Source organism: Lacerta agilis, chromosome 1, assembly GCF_009819535.1.
Source record: "Lacerta agilis isolate rLacAgi1 chromosome 1, rLacAgi1.pri, whole genome shotgun sequence".
NCBI lineage: Eukaryota > Metazoa > Chordata > Lepidosauria > Squamata > Lacertidae > Lacerta > Lacerta agilis.
In genome coordinates, this window is record NC_046312.1 from 125,244,607 (window position 1) to 125,266,857 (window position 22,251).

General features: G+C 42.3%; 1 protein-coding gene across 1 annotated transcript in view; it reads left to right on the forward strand.

Moving 5' to 3' along the window:
• PARD3B (par-3 family cell polarity regulator beta) overlaps positions 1 to 22,251 on the forward strand; it is a 560,874-nt gene that overhangs the window by 347,883 nt on the left and 190,740 nt on the right. Inside the window, 1 exon segment of the mRNA XM_033152744.1 lies at positions 17,492 to 17,593. Coding sequence (XP_033008635.1) covers positions 17,492 to 17,593 — 102 coding nt within the window.

A 22,251-nucleotide genomic window follows, 5' to 3' on the forward strand; every position in this document is an offset into this window, starting at 1 on the left:
AAACATGTGGGTACGTCCTCCCGACGGGTGGCCAGCTTCAAAACTTCCCGTTTCACCAGCAGTTTCTTCAAGGTCTGCAGTTTCATTGGGGAGTGGAAATGGAACTGGGCCTCCCTAACACTCTCTCTCTCTCTCTCTCTCTCTCTCTCACACACACACACACACACAGCCATCGGGATGGTTGCTGATCTTGTACGGCAAGTGGCAGGGTTATGGCTACAATCAATGATTGTTTTTAATTTTGCTCTCTGAAAATGATAAAACGAGTGCATGCAAGAATAGGCATAATCAGGACAGGAAAGCATTGTAAATTCTGAAGGGGCCATATTTGAATTGTTTTTTCTTCTTCTATTGTTCAGTGGGTTAAATAACAGTCTAGGGATACAGCTCTCCCGCAAGATAGATATGAGTCTAATTGTCATCTGTTCCCTAAGAATACCACATTTGGTGGCAGGTTTGGAGAGTTTTTGATTTCACATTGTTGCGGCGCATTGTGAGATCTGAATTCTCTCATAATTACATTTCAGCGATAAGGGGATGATGCCAGTAGTTGGGAGAATAAATATTTCAACTTGTTTTTGTTTCAATACTCTTTTAATCTACATTACTGGGCTTTGATATTTTAATTTGTTTTATCTTTTGTTGTCTTTATATTTCATGAAAAGTGGAAGAGAGATATCTATTATTATTGCATACAGCTGAATTTTTTTTGTCCATCAAAGTAATACTGCACTTGTTATGATAATCTCTTTTATCTGTAAGGACCCTCCGCTTATTTGCAAGAACTGGCTAAGGAACGGATTTATAACAGTGTCATATTTTCTAAGAATGCACGTTCAGTTTCCTATCATACATGTACTATCCTTGCAACCGTATAATGCTTGTGCGGCGAATGCAGGCTTCCTCAAACTCAGGCCTCCAGATATTTTTGGCCTACAACTCCCATGATCCCTAGCTAGCAGGACTAGCGGTCAGGGATGATGGGAATTGTAGTCTCAAAACATCTGGAGGGGCGAGTTTGAGAAAGCCTGGGCTAATGTTTATTAAATAACAGTTTTGCCTGACTTCTGGAGGGTAAAGGATTGTAAGAAGATCTAAAGCCGGGGTCCATTTCACAATAATTTGTTGCACCACAAGGAGTATTCCCTAAATATTTTGGGAGACGGTGCATTTCTCTCAGGTCGCTACTAAGTAAGTTTATATAAGATACTAGCTGGCCCAGCCACGCCTTGCTGTGGCTCTTCCCCCCCCCCCCCCGTTCTCGCCTGGTTTCCCACAGCTTATCCCCACGAACTTCCGTGTGCCCCATTTCAGTCTTCCCTCCCCCCCCCCGTTTCCGCCTGGTTTCCCACACGTTATCCTGATGAACTTAAGCCTGCCTCCTCTCAGTCTTTCTCTCCCGTTTTCGCCTTGTTTCCCACAGCTTATCCTGATGAACTTCTGCGTGCCCCCTCTCAGTCCCGTCCCCCCCATTTTCGTCTTCCTCCCACTCACGCGGCGTGATTTATTCCCCTCCCCTGCACTCTCCGTGGTCACCCTGAAACTGTGTTGATCTCCTACCTCCCTTCTCTCCGGTCCCCCCCCCCCCCGGTTTCGCCTGGCTCTCCACAGCTTGTTCTGTGGAACTCCTGTACTGTGATTTGTTCCGTCACCTCTGCACTCTCCTGTCTGTTGCTCACTGTTTTAAAATGGGGATTGTCCAAGCCTGAGGCAAGGAGTTGTTATGGCGGTGGTAGCTAAAGGTGGATTCGGCCCCTCCCCCGCCAACAGCCTATTGGCTGAGGCAACCTCAAGTTCCGCTCCCCCTCCTACCTGCTTCTGAAGTCTGTTGTTGTAAAGCGTGTGTTGCTTTGACGTCCACTGGAGGGCGCTTTTCTTTTTTGCAGAAATTCATGGATTTACCTGGGGAAAGTGTGATATTTTTGCAATCTAGGTACCTAAGAACCTTCCCATATGGCCAAGGAATGTTGTGTCCAAATTTGAAGGCAACCGGTCAAGCGGTTACGGAGCAAGGCCTTCGCGGCCGCACACCCATCTTGAACATTTTCATATATATCAATTACTGGTATATAACCCACACAAGAGGTCAGAACAGCACCACAAAGCTTATGTTCGCATGGGCTGGAGTCCTGAACGTAAGTGCAGTTACTGGAAGGAGTCCCATTCTGTTTCAGGTGTCTCACTTGTTAACAGAGCATCATTATTCTCCTTCATTTTTTTCCCTCCCTACCAAATTTTTGAACTGGATTTCACGCCTCTCCAATTTTGTCCTTGTTGGTTCACCCTTTTTTGCCCTCCAACCCATTTCTGCTCAAAACCGCTGGTTTTTGTTGTTGTTTTTTAATGCTTTAATCAAATAAGTGGCAAGTTTCTTCCAATGCAGTTGTTTCGGCTTGCTCAGCCGAATTCCTTCATATCTTTATTTCTGTAAGAATGTGTTACTTCCCACTCTTGACTTTATCCACTCTGCATTCATCTGCTTGAAGCACCATTCTTGCAGTGCAGCTGAAAATAAGCTATCCGCCGTTTTGAGTTTTCAGAAGGAGAAATCCTACCAGATATATAATGCTTTCTGAGTGTTTAAAGTGCTTCACAAACATTGGCTCGGTGACCCCTGCTATAATTTAGCAACCTCTATGACTGAGGTAAGATTTGAAATGGAAGATTCCTTCCTCACACATTGAGATACACTGACTTCAAAGAGGACTTTTCTCTGTGAATGTGTGTTTATTCTCTATCTTTAGTCTGATTTACTGAAAGCAGTGATAAGATTTAACCATAGGGGACTCAATCATCCCACTCCTGCATGATTATTTCTCTTTCACTCTTATATTTTCCAGCTGCCATGCTATTTCAGCATATCTATTCCCCCATTCATAGTGCACATCCAGAGTGCAAAATGTCTTGTCCTTCCTTGTTGTCCCATATTGCTGATCATAGCAGCATTAGGCATTGTTTTAACCTGTTTTTGGATGACCTACCAAGGTTAGAACTAGATGTTAGGTTAGATCCAGACTTGGTAGACCCATCGGGACTTGGTTTAGTCATTGCTGTAGGGATGAGGAATCTGAATTGTTGAGGTCCCAGTTCAGTCCTAGCCCTGTTAAAAGAGTTTAGCATTACGGGAAGGATGAAATTATCTTTTTGGGGAAGAATATCTGCTGTAAAGATGAATGTGCTACCTAAAATGTTGCTTTTATTTCAAACAATCCCGGTGATCAGCGGGGTGGGTCACTTGAAAGAATAGCAAAAAGTATTATCAAAATTTATCTGGGGGGGGGGGACACACCAAGAATTAAATATAAGCTTCTTACAGATACAAAAGAATGAAGTGGTTTCTCTCTGCCAGATTTGAGATTATATTATGAAATGTCCTGTCTATGTTGGTTAAGGGATTGGATATTGTTGGAGAATACAGATGTATTAGGTTTGGAAGTTTATGACAATAGATATTTTTGAACTGGATACAACACTCTACACCAGATGAAGAGTCATGGGGCTGTTGCTTTAGGTGACATGCATATAGAGGTTGGAACTAGGCAATGTTTATTTCCCCTCCCTTCTTGGTATAATAAGGAAGTAAAAGGTGGGAGCCAGAGGGTGAGAGTTGAAGACTTACTGCTCTGTGTCTGTTAGCTTATGGCATGAAGCCTGGACCATCTGCCCAATACCAGCAAAGGTAGGAGCTGCTGCTATCCCCACCCCCATCCCACTCCTAGCTTACAAAAAGCTTTAGCCTGCACCAGAAGTTTGCTGCTCCTGGAAATACACTGGGCTAATGCCAGGACTTGCATTCATAGTGTCGGCTCAAGGAGATGCTTGAAGTTTACAACACTTTTGATCTGAAGTGCATCACCTCTAATAGCAATGTGAAGTTTGGTCCACTTGAGTGTTTAATAGTTTATTCATGTGGTTTCTCTTGAGTTATTTTTTTTCATAATGGTTTTGTCTTGTAATCATAGAATTGTAGAGTCATCTAGTCCTGACTGATGGCCATCTAACTTTTGCTTGAAAACCTCAAATGAAGAAGAGTCCACGACCTTATGAGGGAGTTTATTCCACTATCGAACATCTCTTCCTGTCAGAAAGCCCCCCCCCCCAAAAAAAACCTGAATGTTTAATCAGAATCTCTTTTCCTGTGACTTGATTCCATTGGTTCAGATCCTACTAGAAAACAAGCTTGCGCCATCTTCCATGTGATAGCCCTTTAGATATTGGAAGATAGATGTCATGTCTCCTCTCAACCGCCACGTAAATTCACAATGGACCCTGAACAAACGTCTGCCTGACATTTGATTTGACTATAAACACCTGCCTGACATTTTGAGAAACCACCATTCCTATTAGCATCAGATCTCAAAATAAAGGAAGATCTAGATTGATAGGTATAGATATAGATATGCCATAGCTGAAGAGCTCTGGAAACTTCAATGTTGTCTAGCTGTGCTTTAAATCTGAACAGCAAGTAGCTCGCATGGCTGTTGTCGTCCTCACTTAAGGTGTGAAGGGCTGGGTGTCTGGCCAGTTGTTCCCAGGCTGAGAGCTGGCTCCTCTGTGATTTACTGTGCATATTCCATAGAATTGCAGTGCACAGCACCCATAATTCCTGTCCAATAAGTATATAACCAGAAAGCTTTTAGGTAGTTAGAAAAACACTAAAAATGTAAAAGATTTCTTTCATTAACACTCCTATTAACATAAATGTAAAATGAGCCTTGGCTGGTAATCACAGGCAGCCAGTCTGACTCACTCCGGCACTGTAAAAGCCTATGTATGAAAGTAATTAATCAAAAGCACAGTGCTGCTCCAAGAGAGTATTTCTCCTGCTGTAAAGCAGAGTGATAAAATAACTTAAAACACACAGCAATAGTGGCAGCTAATAAGCTTTTTATAGTCCCTGTGTGGACCTGAAAATCATACCTTATTAGTATCTTTATCTTTCTCACTCACTTTTGTTACTTACATTTGAATTTAGCAATGAGGGGTTTTCCTGTACACATCCCCCCCCAAAAAAAATTGAGAATGTTTTGCTGTATGTTTATTTCACTTGCCTTCAAATAGAAACAGAGTGGGTTGATTTAAACTGAGCTTCCTGTCGATAGTTGGTGTATTTCCTAAACAATGATGCAAACCTGACCATTAAACACTTTTAGTTTACAACTCAACAGATTATTGTTTACACCAGTGGTTTTCAACCAGTGTGCCATGGGGTGACAAATTATCAAGGAACAATTTTTTTGGAATTATTATTTTTTTGAAAATGCCTGCTCCGAAGGTCTTATCTTACTATACTAGGGATTATATAGCTACTGTATATGTGAAGTTTCATGCATATCGGTTAATATCTTGACCCTCCTCCACCAAAATAGCTGTTCACTTGGCTGTTTTCCTATGTCGTGAAGGCTGAAATTCCAGTTCAGAGAACACTTACTGTTCCCAACCCTAACCCTGTGGAAAGCCATCTAATTAGACTTTAATTTGATTTTGAGATGTTTTTAGGAGGTAATTTAATTATTGTTTGATTTTTATACCAATGTTATGTATCTGATGTTAGCCACCCTGAGCCCGACTTCGGCAGGGGAGGGCGGGATATAAATAAAAGTTTTTTATTATTATTATTACTTGTTATTATTCCTTTGTAAGAACATATGAAATAACATAAAACCATTTTTGTGAGGGGGGGAATCAATGGGGGGGGACAAGAAATTTTCCACACCAGGTACCACCTGACCTTCCCATGCCCCCGCGTACCAATTTACCTTGCTACGCCCTTGGTGTGTCCTGGGGCGGAGTCAAATTTCTGTGTTAGCAGCATCAATGCGACCTCTCCGAAACACAAGCCTGGGCAGTGTGTGTGGAGGTTCTGGTCTTCCCAGACAACAAGGACCCCCCCTCTTGGTCTTGCTAATATGCTCCAAATGGAGCAATGCGTTTGGCACAGGCTTGGCGGCAAGAGTTTCCAGAAGGAAACGTACAAGGTGCCACCCAACCATCTTAGGGACTCCACTCTGGATTTGTGTACGGTTTCTTCCTTAGCCTTTTCTTCTCCCGAAGTTATCCCACATGGCAGCGGAGGTTTAGGGTCGGCGTTTTCCTTCTCCTAGGTGGGCTACCTGCCCAGGTTGACGAGCTCCATCTACTTTAAATGCTGATGAAGCCCGACAAAGGACAGTCCCAACAGAAACAGTAGCGGGTGCGGTTATGGGTTTGATGGTGCGCCCACACACCTCTTCATGTAATTTTCAAGCCACTTTAGTTTTACAAAAACACAGATCGCATCTACAGATGGCAACATTTACGTATTAAGTTTTGCTGTTGTTGTTGTTGCTGCTGTGTCGTCACCGTCGTTCCCCCCCCCCTTTTACTGGGTGACCTTTTGAATTAATGTTCCTTTCTCACAAAATGCTTCAAATACCATTGTGTTCTCAGTTAGCTGCTGTGACATCTACTGATATGGGAGACCTAATTAACTAAAAGAATTCCCAGTTGCTGGATTTAGCTAGCAATCTGCTTAGGACTCTGTCCAGCAGATGTTTCCCCTGCATTAGAAGTCTGGGGACTTTGTAGACCTCCCTGCTCTTTAATCCTCAAAGTAAATATCAACACATTTGAGATGTGGAAAACTGGCTCTTCAGCACAGAAATGAAATGTTACCATGGCCACCGCTTTTAGGTCTCGCATGTAAGAAATCCATCGTGGGAGCAACAAAGTAGATTCACAGAACAGCAAGTTCATCTTAAGCCTGCCTCAAAATTAAAAAGGAAACAAAGAAAAGATGATGTCACTGGGATGAGTAATAATCAGCTCTTCTCATCGCCTGGGCAAGTCAGCATAGATACAGAAATATTGTCTCATGTACACTAGTAATTTGATAGTAATAATAATACTTTTATTATTTATACCCCGCCCCTCTGGCTGGGTTTCCCCAGCCACTCTGGACAGCTTACAGAATATATAAAACATAAGTGACAAATTACCATATTTTTCGCTCCTTAGGGTGCACCTCGTTTTTAAAGGAAACAAGAAAAAAAATCTGGTTTTCCTCCTCTAAAAGCCCTGTTTTTTTGAAGATCAGCTAAAGGTTTTGCAGCTTTTTTGCAAAGGGAAAAGCCCTGTTTTTTTTAGGATCAGCTAAAAGTTTTGCAGCTTTTTTGCAAAGGGAAAAGCCCTGTGGTTGGTTTTTTTTTTTTTTTTTTTTTTGAGGATCAGCTAAAAGTTTTGCAGCTTTTTGCAAAGGGAAAAACCCTGTTTTTTGAGGATCAGCTAAAAGTTTTGCAGTTGTTGTTGTTGTTTTTTTTTTTTTTTGCAAAGGGGGAAAAGCAAAGCTCCTTTTGCAAAGGGGGAAAAGGAAAGAGGAAAAGCTCTGTTTTTTATGGGGTTCAACTCACATTTCTGCAGCTACTAAAGGAAAGGGAGCCTTTTCTAGTTTCCAGACAGATAATCTAATCAGCCTGTCACATGTCGCTGGGGAAACAAACAACCTCCCTCTGCAGCACATTCAACAATGAAGGGCGGCGCTGAAAGGGAGCCGGGGACTCTTATCTCTCTCCCGATCTCTTGCTGATCAGCTGCTGAGTGGGGTCCTTTCAACACCCCTTTTTCTCTTTGTAAAATAAAAAGCATGATCCTCTTTTGGCCCCTGGGCAATTCAGCTCCAGGGACCACCATTTGCTCCATAAGACGCACAGATATTTCCCCTTACTTTTTATGAGGGAAAAAGTGCGTCTTATGGAGCGAAAAATACGGTAGATCGACAAATATTCTTGTACACAATCGCACATTCCAAATTCAAATGATGGATCCACTTTTCATTTGTTACTAACTGTTTTATTAAAATATTTCTAACCTGCTCATATCAACCGTTCTCAGGCCAGGATATGGCCAGTAAAACCGCAATTCAACATATATAACCGTAAAGCAATAATCATAGTATAAAATCAAGCAATCAGCCAAAGCAGTATAGGCACTGAGCAGAAATCAACAAGACCCACATGTTGTTTTAAACTAAAGATGTCACAATGGCGTGACTTGATGAAACCAGGGTCATTTGCAAGTGATGCCCTTTCATTACCTGGGTGCAACAGCTCAGAAAGACCAAGCTAATCCATGCCAGTGAAGTCTTTCATCCTGTGGGCCTCTTGTGCTTATATCTGCCCTCCATGATCCAACAGCAGCTGGAGTGGTACAGAGGTGGCGGCTGTTTCTCACACAGCATCTTAAATAAGCTTATACCTCGAATGTGTAGAATGTTTTTGTTGGTGGCATTTGTCAGACTCTGGAGATGACGGAGGAGTGCGCCTTTGGGGGTGAAGTCAAACTGTTGGAGAGTTACAGCAGCTGCTGTTGCTGTAGAGAGGCCAATATGGGAGAGACATGTTTTGTTGCAGCTGGGGCAGAGGGTAGCTTCCGGTCGTGCTGATGTGAAGCCTTATTTGCCCCTACGGGTTCCCATGGTTGCGCCCGGTGAGAAAACATGGAAGCAGAAAAGACACCTGAGGCTGCTGGCTTCAGAGAGAGAAAGATTTATTTTCTGCATGCAGAGGCACTTGCGGTGTTCAGACACCCAAGCAAGTACAAAAGCTAGTCAATTTTCAGACAGTTCTTATAGACAGTTCTCTGGCTCTCCCCACCCCAGGAATCTGCCTCTTGTACATCCTTGTCCATATAAAGAGCATTTCCTGTTGTACATTTCCTGTTGTACATATAAGGCAAAAGGACATTTAGCCCTGAGTTGGTTCATGCGTACTTCAGCAAGGCTATCCTATCTGTCTCTGACCTAGACAGTTCCTCTCTGTGCAAGGTTGATCTTCTACTGTTATCTCCAGTCTCTTAGTCATAGCTTACACAGTAAGGAGTGCAATGCAGATCAAAGTTCACAGCAAAAGCCTCCATAAGAAAGAGTTCTTTTATACTTCTGGACTAACAGTACATTCAGGTAAATATATACAGGTTAGCTAATTAACCCCTTCAGATGCAGGCGTACAATGACGACTCCATTCTTTGCGCTCCTCTCAGCAATCATCCCTCCTCTGGTCACTGCTATGGGTGCATGACCTGTTTGCCTTCTCCAGGCACTGTGATTACCTGCAAGCGGTTATTACACAGTGGGCTTAATGTTGGCCGCCTTCATGTCATGTCTGCAGCCATCTTTGTAGCGCAGAGTTGGTCTGCCAATGGGCCTGGTGCCCGAAGCCAGCTCCCCATAGACCACGTCGTCAGGAATCCTGCCATCTTCCATTCTGTGGAGGTGACTGGGGCAGCCTTCCCCCAACCTAATTCCTTACGGCTGTTTTAGACTACAACACCCCCCTGCCCATGCAGCTCTATAATGTCAAGTCTGATGGGAGTTGTAGTTCAACAATTTTGTTGTTGTTCAGTCGTGTCCGACTCTTCGTGACCCCATGGACCAGAGCACGCCAGGCACGCCTATCCTCCACTGCCTCCCGCATTTTGGCCAAACTCATGCCAGTCGCTTTGAGAACACTGTCCAACCATCTCATCCTCTGTTGTCTCCTTCTTCTTGTGCCCTTGTGTTAGCAGCTTCGAGAACACTGTCATTAGATTGGGAAAGACTGGTGGTAAGACTGGGAAAGACTGGTGGTAAGTTGCTGCTGTGGCGCATACCACTGATTCGTATTCCTGTAGCCAAAAGCGGAGCTCCAGAACTTGGACCACTTCTTGTTCTCGGGGTGTTGTTGTTAAAGCTAGTATCAGAAATTGGTGGGGAGTGTATCTCATGTATCTGCATTGCTTGTTCTCAAGTACAGTGCGCTGCTGGCTCTCCCGTGAGAATGACCCTTCTTCAAAAAAATAAAATAAATAAAATAAAATCTGGTGGCAAGTCACATAAAGGAAAATCCCTTCCTGCTTTCGTATGCGCACCTCGTATGCACAATGCATTTGGAATATTGCCTTTCCCTTGTAGACAGAATACTAATGGCTTTATAGCTACAGCTGCCTTCGTAGCGTCTTACGGACTTCCGTCTGTGTCACCAAAACACTGTACAGGATGGCATGAGGCCACAGTGTTTGTAACTTGATATCCCCCCCTCTCTCCTTTTTTAATGCAGTTTTAAAACAGCAATTCTGAAATATTTAACATATTAAATAGCCAGCGGATTTGTTCATCTTTTCCGAGTCTCTTCTCTGCTCATTGAATTGGCAATTTTGGCTGCGAGGACACGGTTTGCCCCCATCGCTTTCTGACACTCCTCCCATGCCTGAGGAATAATACTCCCATCTCTGGGTATTCTGAGGTGTGGTTTCTTTTCCAACGGATCGCACAAGAAATTCTCTTCAACAGAATTTTGTTTCTGTTTATACTTGCTGTGAATTGTGGCCCTGTCACCACCTCTGCCCCCCCCCCCATGCAACAACTCACATCCCTTTCTAGATCACCCTCTTCCCATCGGCATCATGTGAGACTTCTGGATCCTGAGCCCTATTAGAAGTTAATTATTTGCTCTGCCTACACTTCTTTCATGACTGCACAGCCATGTGCTTGTATTGATCGTGAAAAGTTATCTGAGCGCATTCTCCCAGAGAGGAATTGGGAACAATGGACAGTATATGCCCCCATGGTCAAAACCTATACAGGCAATATAGACTTCAATTCTGCTGCTCTCTTTTGGTTCCAGCCATGTTCATGCACCAGCCTGCCGTTTAGAAACCTAATGTTCCTCAGATATTTTAATTTTCCATTTTACAATATTTCAACAACAAAAACTAAATCTAAACAAATTCAACCTCCATTTTCTTCGACTTCTCTCTGCAGTTCCTTACCTTACTGCATAACCAATTAAAAATTATTTACAAATTTAACCTTTTTACTCCCTTTTAAGTTATTTCTTACTGCTCATGTTTTTGTCAATAATGCTAGTGATTTTAATTGTTTACGGTTTGTCTTCATACATTCAACCATCCCCCCCCCATTCTATTAAAAGAAGTCTCTCATTTTGATCTCTTATTCTTCCAGTAAGTTTTGCCATCTCTGTGTATTCCATGAGTTTTAATTGCCAGTCATCTTTCATTGGGATTGCTGCTTCTTTCCATCTTTGGGCAGCAGAAATCTAATGTTGCTCATAATTCCTTTCTGTCTAATGCTACTGCTCTCCGTTCCCTTTCCTTCTGTCCTCCTAATTTGACCAGTAACAGAACGGTCGCCGGATGAAGAGACCTGTTCACCATGGCTATTAAATGCAGTCAGTTCCTGCCACTGTTTCAGGGCTGCCTTCCGCAGATGATTGGCACCTTTCCACACCTGAAGGACAGATCTCCATCCTATTTCCTGCAATAGACAGACCTAGCTTACACTTATGAACTTCAACACTTGAATGTATTCTTGATCTCTGAATCAGACCAACTGTAGCAGTGTACCATATTTTCTGAAGGCGTCCTCTGCTTCCAGTATACCAGGCAGTGTGGTGTAGTGGTTAAGAGTGGTGGACTCGTAATCTGGTGAACCGGGTTCGCACCTCCGCTCCTCCACATGCAGCTGCTGGGTGACCTTGGGCTAGTCACACTTCTCTGAAGTCTCTCAGCCCCACTCACCTCACAGAGTGTTTGTTGTGGGGGAGGAAGGGAAAGGAGAATGTTAGCCTCTTTGAGACTCCTTCGGGTAGTGATAAAGCGGGATATCAAATCCAAACACCAGGCATGGCCAAACTCGGCCCTCCAGCTGTTTTGGGACTACAATGTCCATCCTCCCTGACCACTGGTACTGTTAGCTAGGGATGATGGGAGTTGTAGTCCCAAAACAGCTGGAGGGCCAAGTTTGGCCATGCCTGCGGTACACTTAGTAACACGAATCATGGAAAGAGGGAAGGAGACCAGGGATAAGTTAATACTAAGGGCTGAAGTCAGACCTGTTCATACTTGGAACAGTTCACTTGAAATCAGTGAGACTTGAGGTGGTCATGATTACCTCAAGTCCTGTCAATGTCATTGGATCAAACCCTTTGAATTCTTGTGATGTATGAGAAAGGGCGTATGATGCATTTTCTACTTTTGTTTGTCTACTTTTCTGCTCTGGTGTAAGGCTAAATAGGATTTTTTTTTTAAGGATTTCGTAAAAGACAAAAAAGATCCAACCTGGGGCCAAAGATTGCTTATTTAGTAGAGCAGGTGTGGTAAACAACTTCAGACAGCTCCGCTGTGAAGCCAAAAAAAAAAAAAGGTGAAAAAAATAATTTCCTTCTAAATTTACTAACCACTTACTAGTTTTTAATCACATTTGAACTTACCAGTTTCTTGCAACAACAGAAACTGTACCGCCAGGCAGCAATGATTTCCCATATTGTTTGATTGGCGGTTATGGAAATTAAAATTGTCATTTCTAAAAATAAAGCTTTTTTCTTCTATGCAAAAGAACCAGTATCAGATTCGAAGAGACAGCAGAGGTAAATTATGTAGCTGCTGCATTCCTTTTTATTATGTAACTTGTGTTGATATATGTTATTATGTTTGCCTTTCCCCCTATCATAATATAAAAAACCCCAGCAATAATATATTCCTTTTTTAAAAAAAAAATCTATAAATGCTAAATCAAATACTCCAGGCCTACTTAGATGAAACTATAAGGAAATGAATGCAGGTAGAACAAAAGTATGTTATGGAACATAGCCAGGCGTTTTTTGGTACTGTCTAGAAGCAAAAAAAAAAAAAAAAAAAAAGCAGAGACATCACCTTGCCGAGAAAGGTCCGTATAGTTAAAGCTACAGTTTTCCCAGTAGTAATGTACGGAAGTGAGAGCTGGACCATAAAGAAGACTGATCACCGAAGAATTGATGCTTTTGAATTATGGTGCTGGAGGAGACTCTTGAGAGTCCCATGGACTGCAAGAAGATCAAACTTACCCATCCTTAAAGAAATCAGCCCTGATTGCTCACTGGAAGGACAGATCCTGAAGTTGAGGCTCCAGTACTTTGGCCACCTCATGAGAAGAGAAGACTCCTTGGGAAAGATGGAGGGCACAAGGAGAAGGGGACGACAGAGGATGAGATGGTTGGACAGTGTTCTCGAAGCGACTAGCCTGAGTTTGGCCAACCTGCGGGAGGCAGTGGAGGATAGGGGTGCCTGGCGTGCTCTGGTCCATGGGGTCACGAAGAGTCGGACACGATTGAAAGACTGAACAACAACAGAAGCAATGAGGCATTCATTGAATATCTATGGTATAGTCAAGAAAGCTATCTGCTCTTAGATTCAGACCTTTCCAGAATTGGTTTCAAGGCCATTTTACACTATGCATTTGATTATACTTGGAACGTTGCATGATACAGTTATATTCCCATTCACTTTTCTCTGTTTAGGTTTTGACATATATGAGTTGCCTGAACCTATAAAGTTGTAGATCTGCGGTATTTATGCGTAGTTTGTGATCTCCTTGTGTTCATGAGTATTCTGCCGAAGTGCGAGCTTGATCCTTCAGAGGGGAATGTGTGTGGATCCGAAGAATCTCCCCCAAATCCTCCTCTTCTGATGATCTCTCAAACAAAACAAAACAAAAAACGGGGAGCAGATATTTTCTACGTATCGTTTTCCACTTCCATCTTGAAAAGGAGGAAGGTGGAAACCAGTGGTATTCCTGCTCTTAAGGAAGGAAGCGTTCTCCACTTCTTCCATTCTCTTTCTGTTTTCTGATCGGGTTTCTCGGTTGTTTCTTTTATCCCATTCCTTGTGCGGAACAAGCACTGTGATTGGTAGCATATATAGAAACCAGGGCTTCAGTTTCCCTGAACAAGAAGTCCATATCTGAAGGAAGACCAGAGTAGAGCCACCGAAAGCATCTGCATGGACTTTATAGGGGAGAGAATTGTTTTTCCATGTCTGCTACTAGCAAAGAGAGAAGTAGCACTTGAGACTCACTAACCAGCCATGCCTAGCTGTCAACTTTCCCTTTTTTTTGCAGGAAATTCCCTTATTCCAGTGCCGTTTCCCATTGCAAAAAAAGGAAAAGTTGACAGCTATGGCCATGGACAACCTGTGGTCCTTCATATCATGGTCAATGGTTCCTGATCATTAAAAAAGATAATGATTTGATTTGGTCAGGGCCCCCAGTTTCTCAGTTGTTGTATAAAAAGCAGCAGGGCCCTCAAAATCATGTTCAAGGACTTAAATGGTGGTACATTTAACAAAAAAATCTGCAGCTGGTTAAACACTGCAGCAAACAAAAGAAGCAGCCACTCCCCCAGTTCATATGTACAGGCGAAACTCGAAAAATTAGAATATCATGGAAAAGTCCATTTATGTAAGCAATTGTTTTCATTAGCTACTGGAGTTTAATATATGAGACAGACTCATGACATGCAAAGCGAGATATGTCAAGCCTTTGTTTGTTATAATTGTGATGATTATGGCGTACAGCCGATGAAAACCCCAAAGTTGATATTGTGAATTTGGGCCATAATCATCACAATTATAACAAATAAAGGCTTGACGTATCTTGCTTTGCATGTCATGAGTCTATTGCATATATTAGTTTCACCTTTTAAGTTGAATTACTGAAAGAAATGAATTACTGAAAGAAATGAACCTTTCCACGATATTCTAATTTTTCGAGTTTCACCTATATGTGCTTATGTGTATGCATGCACACACAGACACACTCTTAGCATGGGCAATGCGAGATATTTTGTTGCCTTGGGTGCAACAGCAAGTATACATACAAATACATATTTTGGCACTCGAGGTTAAATGAAAAACATCACATGTGCATCTCCCTTTCCCTGGCAGTTAAAATGCAACAATAATAAACTGATCAACGTTCTGCCCTTTCATGATGCTCAATGATGCGTAAGGCAGCGGAGGTGACCAGAGCATAGATGACTGAATCCAGGTTATCCGTGATCTGATAGGGTCATAATTGTTGTTGTTCAGTCGTTCAGTCGTGTCCGACTCTTCGTGGCCCCATGGACCAGAGCACGCCAGGCACGCCTATCCTTCACTGCCTCTCGCAGTTAGGCCAAACTCATGTTAGTAGCTTCGAGAACACTGTCCAACCATCTCATCGTCTGTCGCCCCCTTCTCCTTGTGCCCTCCATCTTTCCCAACATCAAGGTCTTTTCCAGGGAGTCTTCTCTTCTCATGAGGTGGCCAAAGTATTGGAGCCTCAGCTTCAGGATCTGTCCTTCCAGTGAGCACTCAGGGCTGATTTCCTTAAGAATGGATAGGTTTGATCTTCTTGCAGTCCATGTGACTCTCAAGAGTCTCCTCCAGCACCATAATTCAAAAGCATCAATTCTTCGACGATCAGTCTTCTTTATGGTCCAGCTCTCACTTCCTTACATTACTACTGGGAAAACCATAGCTTTAACTATACGGACCTTTGTCGGCAAGTTGATGTCTCTGCTTTTTAAGATGCTATCTAGGTTTGTCATTGCTTTCCTCCCAAGAAGCAGGCGTCTTCTAATTTTGTGACTGCTGTCACCATCTGCAGTGATCATGGAGCCCAAGAAAGTAAAATCTCTCACTGCCTCCATTTCTTCCCCTTCTATTTGCCAGGAGGTGATGGGACCAGTGGCCATGATCTTAGGGTTTTGTTTTGTTTTTGATGTTGAGCTTCAGACCATATTTTGCGCTCTCCTCTTTCACCCTCATAATTGTACCCATAATCCAAGTATGTATAAGGCTCTCCACATCACCTGGGCAGATGCAGGAAGACCTCCAAAGGCCCACTCTTTCAGACGCCATCTGAAGCAGACTGCATTTGCACGTGATGGAGTCTGTCTTGTCCAGGCATAGGCAAACTCGGCCCTCCAGATGTTTTGAGACTACAATTCGCATCATCCCTGACCACTGTTCCTGTTAGCTAGGGATTTGTTTATGGTAAGACTTTTTCAGTCTGCAGCGAACACTTTGGGGATAGTCTGCGGTACTGTGTTGCCTTTTGGGGGCTAATTTTGCGTGTCTGCTATAGTCTCGCTGCTTGAATTCATTAGTAATTTGAGTTCTGTAAGATTGCCGTGAAACCCAAGATCTCAGTGTTGGTCACTGGAGAAATGCCAATATTGAGGAGAAGAATATAGTTCAGCCAACATGCTGGAGGCCATGGAGAGCCTACTTAATGAATAAAAGAACATTTTCTAGACAGATGAGAAACGGGATTTTTAAAATCACCTGAAGATTATGTTGATAAATATGAAATGTGCTTATTGGATACATTTTGGGGCATGTAGTTTTATGCAAAGTTATCTACAAGGGTTCGGTAGGCAGAAGGTAGCATTTAGAGGGAGATGTTGTCTCACATCTATTGCATCTCGATTCTAATTCCTAATTTAATGGAAATCGAAGATAAATGCTTTCTGTTAAATAGATGGCATTAGGGATGAATGGCAAATGAAATATGAAATATTCAGCATGTATTGAGCTACGCAAATAATTAATTCCTAAAATGTCTTATCATTTCATCAGTGGCATTTGTTTTTCGTACTGAACTGAATCGGTGCTATATGTTTCCAATGTTGTGATTCTTGCTTTAAGTAAAAATAAAACAAAATAAATCAAATTGTCATTTGGCAGTCCACAGAGGAGGGCAACCCAATGTCCTCTGGTCAGAGATATATTAGTAAAAAATAAATAAATCCTTATTCATTTGTATTTTCCATATCATTTGCATTCCCCCATTTAAAATCCTGTATTGCATGGTCAAATTTTCAAAGAAACAGTCCTACATGCAAATTTGAGTCAGAAAAAAGCAGCATAATGCATATATCTAAATAAGAAGATAAAACATTCCAACTGCAGGCATTAGTCTTGGTTATAAAAGTTGCAGTTCTAATCCATAATGCTTAGTGGGTTTTCAGCATAGGAGATTATATATATATATATATATATATATATATATATATATATATATATATATGCGCACAATTGAAAACTATTATTTGCAGGACCTTTTATGTCACTAGCCTAGGCAAGTTACTTCCTCGTAATGAAAAAGAGTATTGAGTTTTGCAAAGTGGTTTTCCTAAAGTAGATTATTTTTGTTGCCCATCCAATGGAGTATCATTTAGTTTGACGCTGTCTACGCATAACTTTTATTTTAGAGGTAAAGAGAATGCAACCTAGGCTGTGCATGATGTGCAGGAGCTTTTACTGATGAGACCAAGATATGGTTTAGTGGTTCCTTGTGTTAGCTTGGAGGCTGCCAAAGGATTACTTACACACAAGCTGTCCCTGGGGAAAGAAGACCCTTCAACTCCTTCAGAATTTATGCTAATAATAGTTTAGCACTGAAAACTCCATTCATTTAACATCTTGAGAAATCTCTAGCATGCATTACTCATGTGTCTTGGAAAAAAATTAAGCTGCAAGTGTATGGAAAATTAGTTAATTCATACTCTGAGGGATGTTTAGTTGCGTATCAGCTTTGTTTTAGGAGTTGTACGTACCAGAAGCACATTATACCGTACTTGTTTAAATCATGCGGGTTTTGGTTTGTGCCCACTTTTCCTCCTGTTTATAAGCCTCCTTTAATCTCACCTTTCCTAATTAGGTTTGGCAAGAAAAAAGAGGAGAAAGGTGCCAAAGGTGATCAGAAGGGAAACTCCAAGCTCAGAGAAGAGGACCTGGAAAAGATGAAGGAGGAGCGGGAAAGGTGAGTCGGAGCGACAGGTATATTTTGTCCTGTGTTCATGGGCGTACCCAAGGGGGGGCAGGAGGGGGCACCTGCCCCCCGAAGCAAAATAATAATAATAATAATTAAATGGTTATCGGCAGCCTAAAAGGAAAAAAAAAGCTCTCCTAAAAAAGCTCAACTACTGGTCTTTCTCCCCCTCCCAAAATCTAAATAACAATTGAGCTCTGCCGACCAGCAGCCGGCCACCACTGTGTGTGTGTGTGTGTGTGTGTTGCGCCGGCTGATCGTTGCAAAGGAGCTTTGGAAACAGTTCCCTTGCATGGTGAGTAGTTCCTTTGCGAGGGCTGAGGATCCTGGGAAACTGAGTTTTTCAGCCATTTGGGGGCTTTCTGTTTGGGGGGGGGGAGTTTTTCTGTCTATTGAAGCTGTTTTGGTTTGCTGTTTACATAATATGGTCAGTAATCTAAAAATGAACCGAACCCCTAAAAAACGGGGCATTCCTCATCCCCAAAAAAGGTCAACAACTTTGAGCTGAACCCCCAAAAACGGGGGTAGATCACTGCTGAAAGTAGATCACAGTCTCTTGGGAGTTGGCCACCCCTGGTATGATATAAGACATGTAACTAGAATAAAAATTTAAAAAAAATTCAAGCAAATAATAACTACCGTAATAAAGCACTGCTATAATTATATATAATTTTCCTAAAAATTTTGTTTCATTCACCTTTCCATGCTGAAATGTCACAATCTGAACGACCATGGCTCCCCCCCCCCCCCAGTTTTGATCCTGGGTACGCCCCTGCCTGTGTTCACTGAAGATGGGCGAGAAGCCAGAGCAGATACAGCTTACATAGCAAACCCAGTCATCCTGCAACCAGTGTGTCAGTTATTATTCTCTTGCAGACAGCCATGTTGTTTAGCTCTCCTCCGTCTTTTGCCAGACTCTTGCGCCACAGCAAGCCTCACTTTGCTTCGCTACACACTGCTTTTGTTTGTTTGTTTGTTTTATAATAATATTTTTTATTGAGTTCCCATAATATTTAAACACATCCTCATTATCCACTTAACTTCTTTTGCTCTTACGAGCTTTGACTCCCCTCCCTCCCGCCTCTTGGTTTTCAGAGTTAAACTTGATATCATAGCATTTATGCATTCTCCAACTTACGGTAGGTCTCACTCATTCAAAATGTCACAATTTTTGAATAAATATAGAAAGGTAAGAACAATTATCATGATAAGTCTTCTTGCAACCCTGCTAGTGTTGTTAATTGCTTACAATGGTCCTTCAAATATTGTATAAATTTCCTCTAGTCTTTTTGGAATACTTGATTGTGCTGGTCGTTTCCCTGTCAGCTTCACCAGTTCCGCAAAGTCCATCATCTTCATCTGCCACTCTTCTTTCCTTGGTATTTCTTGTTGTTTCCATTTTGGGGCTAAAAGGATTCTTGCTGCAGTTGTTGCATACATAAATAATTTTTTATCTCCCTTTGGTATCTCTCCCCCCTCTATACCGAATAAAAATGCTTCCAGTTTTTTTTAACAAAAGTGTTTTTATACATTTTCTTTAACTCATTATATATCATTTCCCAGTAAGCTTTTACCTCTTTACATGTCCACCACACACTACACCAGGCTTCCTCAACCTCGGCCCTCCAGATGTTTTGAGACTACAATTCCCATTACTGTATACCTGGCCACTGGTCCTGCTAGCTAGGGATCATAGGAGTTGTAGGCCCAAAACATCTGGAGGGCCGAGATTGAAGAAGCCTGCACTACACACTGTTTTTGTTTCCTTGTATCTGTTATTAGCACGTTGCACCGTACTAGTGACAAGGCCAGTGCTCGATGCCTAACATCCCTGGAAAAGGGGAAGACGTCTTCTCAATCTTGGGTCCCCTGTTCGTTTCTGTCAACCCACATCGTGAGCCATCACTGTGTGGCATCTCTGGGTTGGACGCTCTGGCATTTCAACCCAGAGCGGGCAGCGGGGGAGTAACTTGGAGATGGTTCCCTTCCCCCAGAAAAAGCCAAAAATAAATTGGTTAAGGGTTCCATGCATTTATTTTTCATTTTTCGTTTTTATTTTTCATTTTTCGTTTTTATTTTTCATTTTTCGTTTTTATTTTTCATTTTTCGTTTTTATTTTTCATTTTTCGTTTTGTTTTTATGGTGCAAAATAAAAATATTTTAAAATAAATAAATAAGGGTTCCATGCAGAAATGGCATGGCCAAAGTTGATCGTTTCAGGCAAATACCCGTGCAGCACTGTTTGCAGGTCGACCACTCCGGACAGATTATTTTGGCTCTCAAACAGCACAACGAGTTGGCTAGGTTGGAAGGAAAGCAACCATATGAGATTCTTCATTGACCGCAGCTGGAATATACCTTCCTTAGCTCTGGCCCTACTCAGACCGTCATTTCTGAACCCTGTGTGCGTTGAACATCCTCCTTGCAAATCACTAGAGGAGGCATAGGCAAAGTCGGCCCTCCAGATGTTTCGAGACTACAGTTCCCATCATCCCTGACCACTGGTCCTGTTAGCTTAGGGATCATGGGAGTTGTAGTCCCAAAACATCTGGAGGGCCGGCTTTGCCTATGCCTGCACTAGAGTCTGTCCTGCCACAGCTGTACCTAGTATTTCCTTGAACCTGCCCAAAGTGAGTTCTCCCCCAACCTTTTGCACCGGCCTGCTTAGCTTCCGTCTCTAAAAGATAATTAGTCTAAACTAATGGGTGGAGACAAGGGGTGGGCTTGTGGATTTAATTAAAGACCCCCACCCCCATCTCTTCCTTCATAATTGAAGCTCTATCTGTTTCCGCACTGAAAGAGGTGGTGGGAGAGAGAGACAGATCCCAAGTACAGGTAAATACTTAAACCCTCCTCTGGTGTTCCTCGTCACACAGTTACATTCATGCAAGCAGGTGGAATGACCCGGCCTCCTTTGTCACATCACTTTTTATGTGTTGTGAAGGTAACATTTGCAGCAGGGAGCCAGCTGTGCACATTTAGGCCCCATTAGCGATTTAGATAGAGCCCTGATCTTCCAGGGAACAAGAAATGGTAAGTTTGTTGTGCATGGCTTACGCACATCATTTGGCTTGGTGGGTCATAACTTGCGACCATAAGGCTAATGGTTAGTGTTTGTTTGTTGGGGCATTTGTAAACTGCCAACTCATAAGAAAAACAATGCCGTGTACAATGGAAATCCTTGAAATGTCATAAAAGACAAGACCACATCACCCAGCAATGAACAAAATTAATTCTGTTAATTAGTTCTGGTTGCTCAATGCAGCAAATTGTTTCATTATAGTTTGTTTATAACATGATTTTCTACATTAAAAATATGATCAAAGCTTTATAGAATGATGAAACCTTCTAACAATATCCGGCGATCACAAAATCAGCAGCCATGCCAAACAAACTGAAAAGCGAAACACTACACACACACACACCAAGTTTCTGTTATGGCACAACTGACAGTCTGTCTAGTAGAAATGGAACTTTATCCCGAATATACACAAGTGGTTTTTTTCAAATTAATTAGTATTTGGCCAAGGTTTGCACCGGTGGTACTGAAATTTCTGTAACATATGCCTGGTACTGCTAGCTTGGGTCCTCATTTATTTTAAACTTCTAACTCCCCGTTTGGATGCTGGCAATTTGAGAGGTATGTGTCCTTCATTTACAGGAGCCAATGTCTTTTATTAGGATCCTGGCAAGCTAAGAAGTATGCGTCCCATCTGTTAAAGGGCCAGTGTCATTTGCAAAATCGTTGGCAGACTTAAAGGAATGATCCCGTCTGTTTCTAGGGCTAATGTTCCAATTGGACGTGGAATAATTGTTGTGAACATTTCTTTTAGTGATAAATTCTCCTCCGAAATAGAATGTATTCCCTGGAGTGACAGTTAATTGGTAAGAACCTATTAAAAACAGTCAGTTCAATGCCTTTATAATTCTGGTTTATCTTCTCTAATAATTATTCACCTTTCTGACCTGGAAATGTTTGAGACTGAAATGGAGAACAGCAGGTGTGCTTAGAAGCTGATGAACCTAGATGATATTTTTAACTCACATATTTGATTCTTATCCCACAATTAACGAGAGCTGAAATATCACCTTTTTTTCCACTGGGCAATTTCATATCCTTTTAATTCTGTTGTGGGGGGGGGGGATGCTTATCCAGTGAACTCCCAAAGGATGACTTGAGATAAGCAGGCTATTTCTGTTTTCTCTGTCATATCTACATAACCTCACTTTCAAGCTCACATTGCTTGGTAGCAGTGGTAGCTGGCAACTGCGTCACGAGTGCTTCGTTCTAGCACATGCATGTAGCAGTTCCACAGTTAAACCCCCCCCCCAAAAAAATCTGATCAGCTAAGCTACTTGAGAAAGGATTGAATTCATGCCCTGCTTCAGCTCCTTCAGGAGGAAGAACAGGGTATAAATGTAATTCAGTAAATATGAATAAGTAAATAGTAAAGGCAAAGGGACCCCTGACCGTTAGGCCCAGTCGCGGACGACTCTGGGGTTGCGGCGCTCACTCGCTTTATTGGCCGAGGGAGCCGGCATACAGCTTCCTGGTCATGTGGCCAGCAGGACTAAGCCGTTTCTGGCGAACCAGAGCAGCGCACGGAAATGCCGTTTACCTTCCCGCTGGAGCGGTACCTCTTTATCTC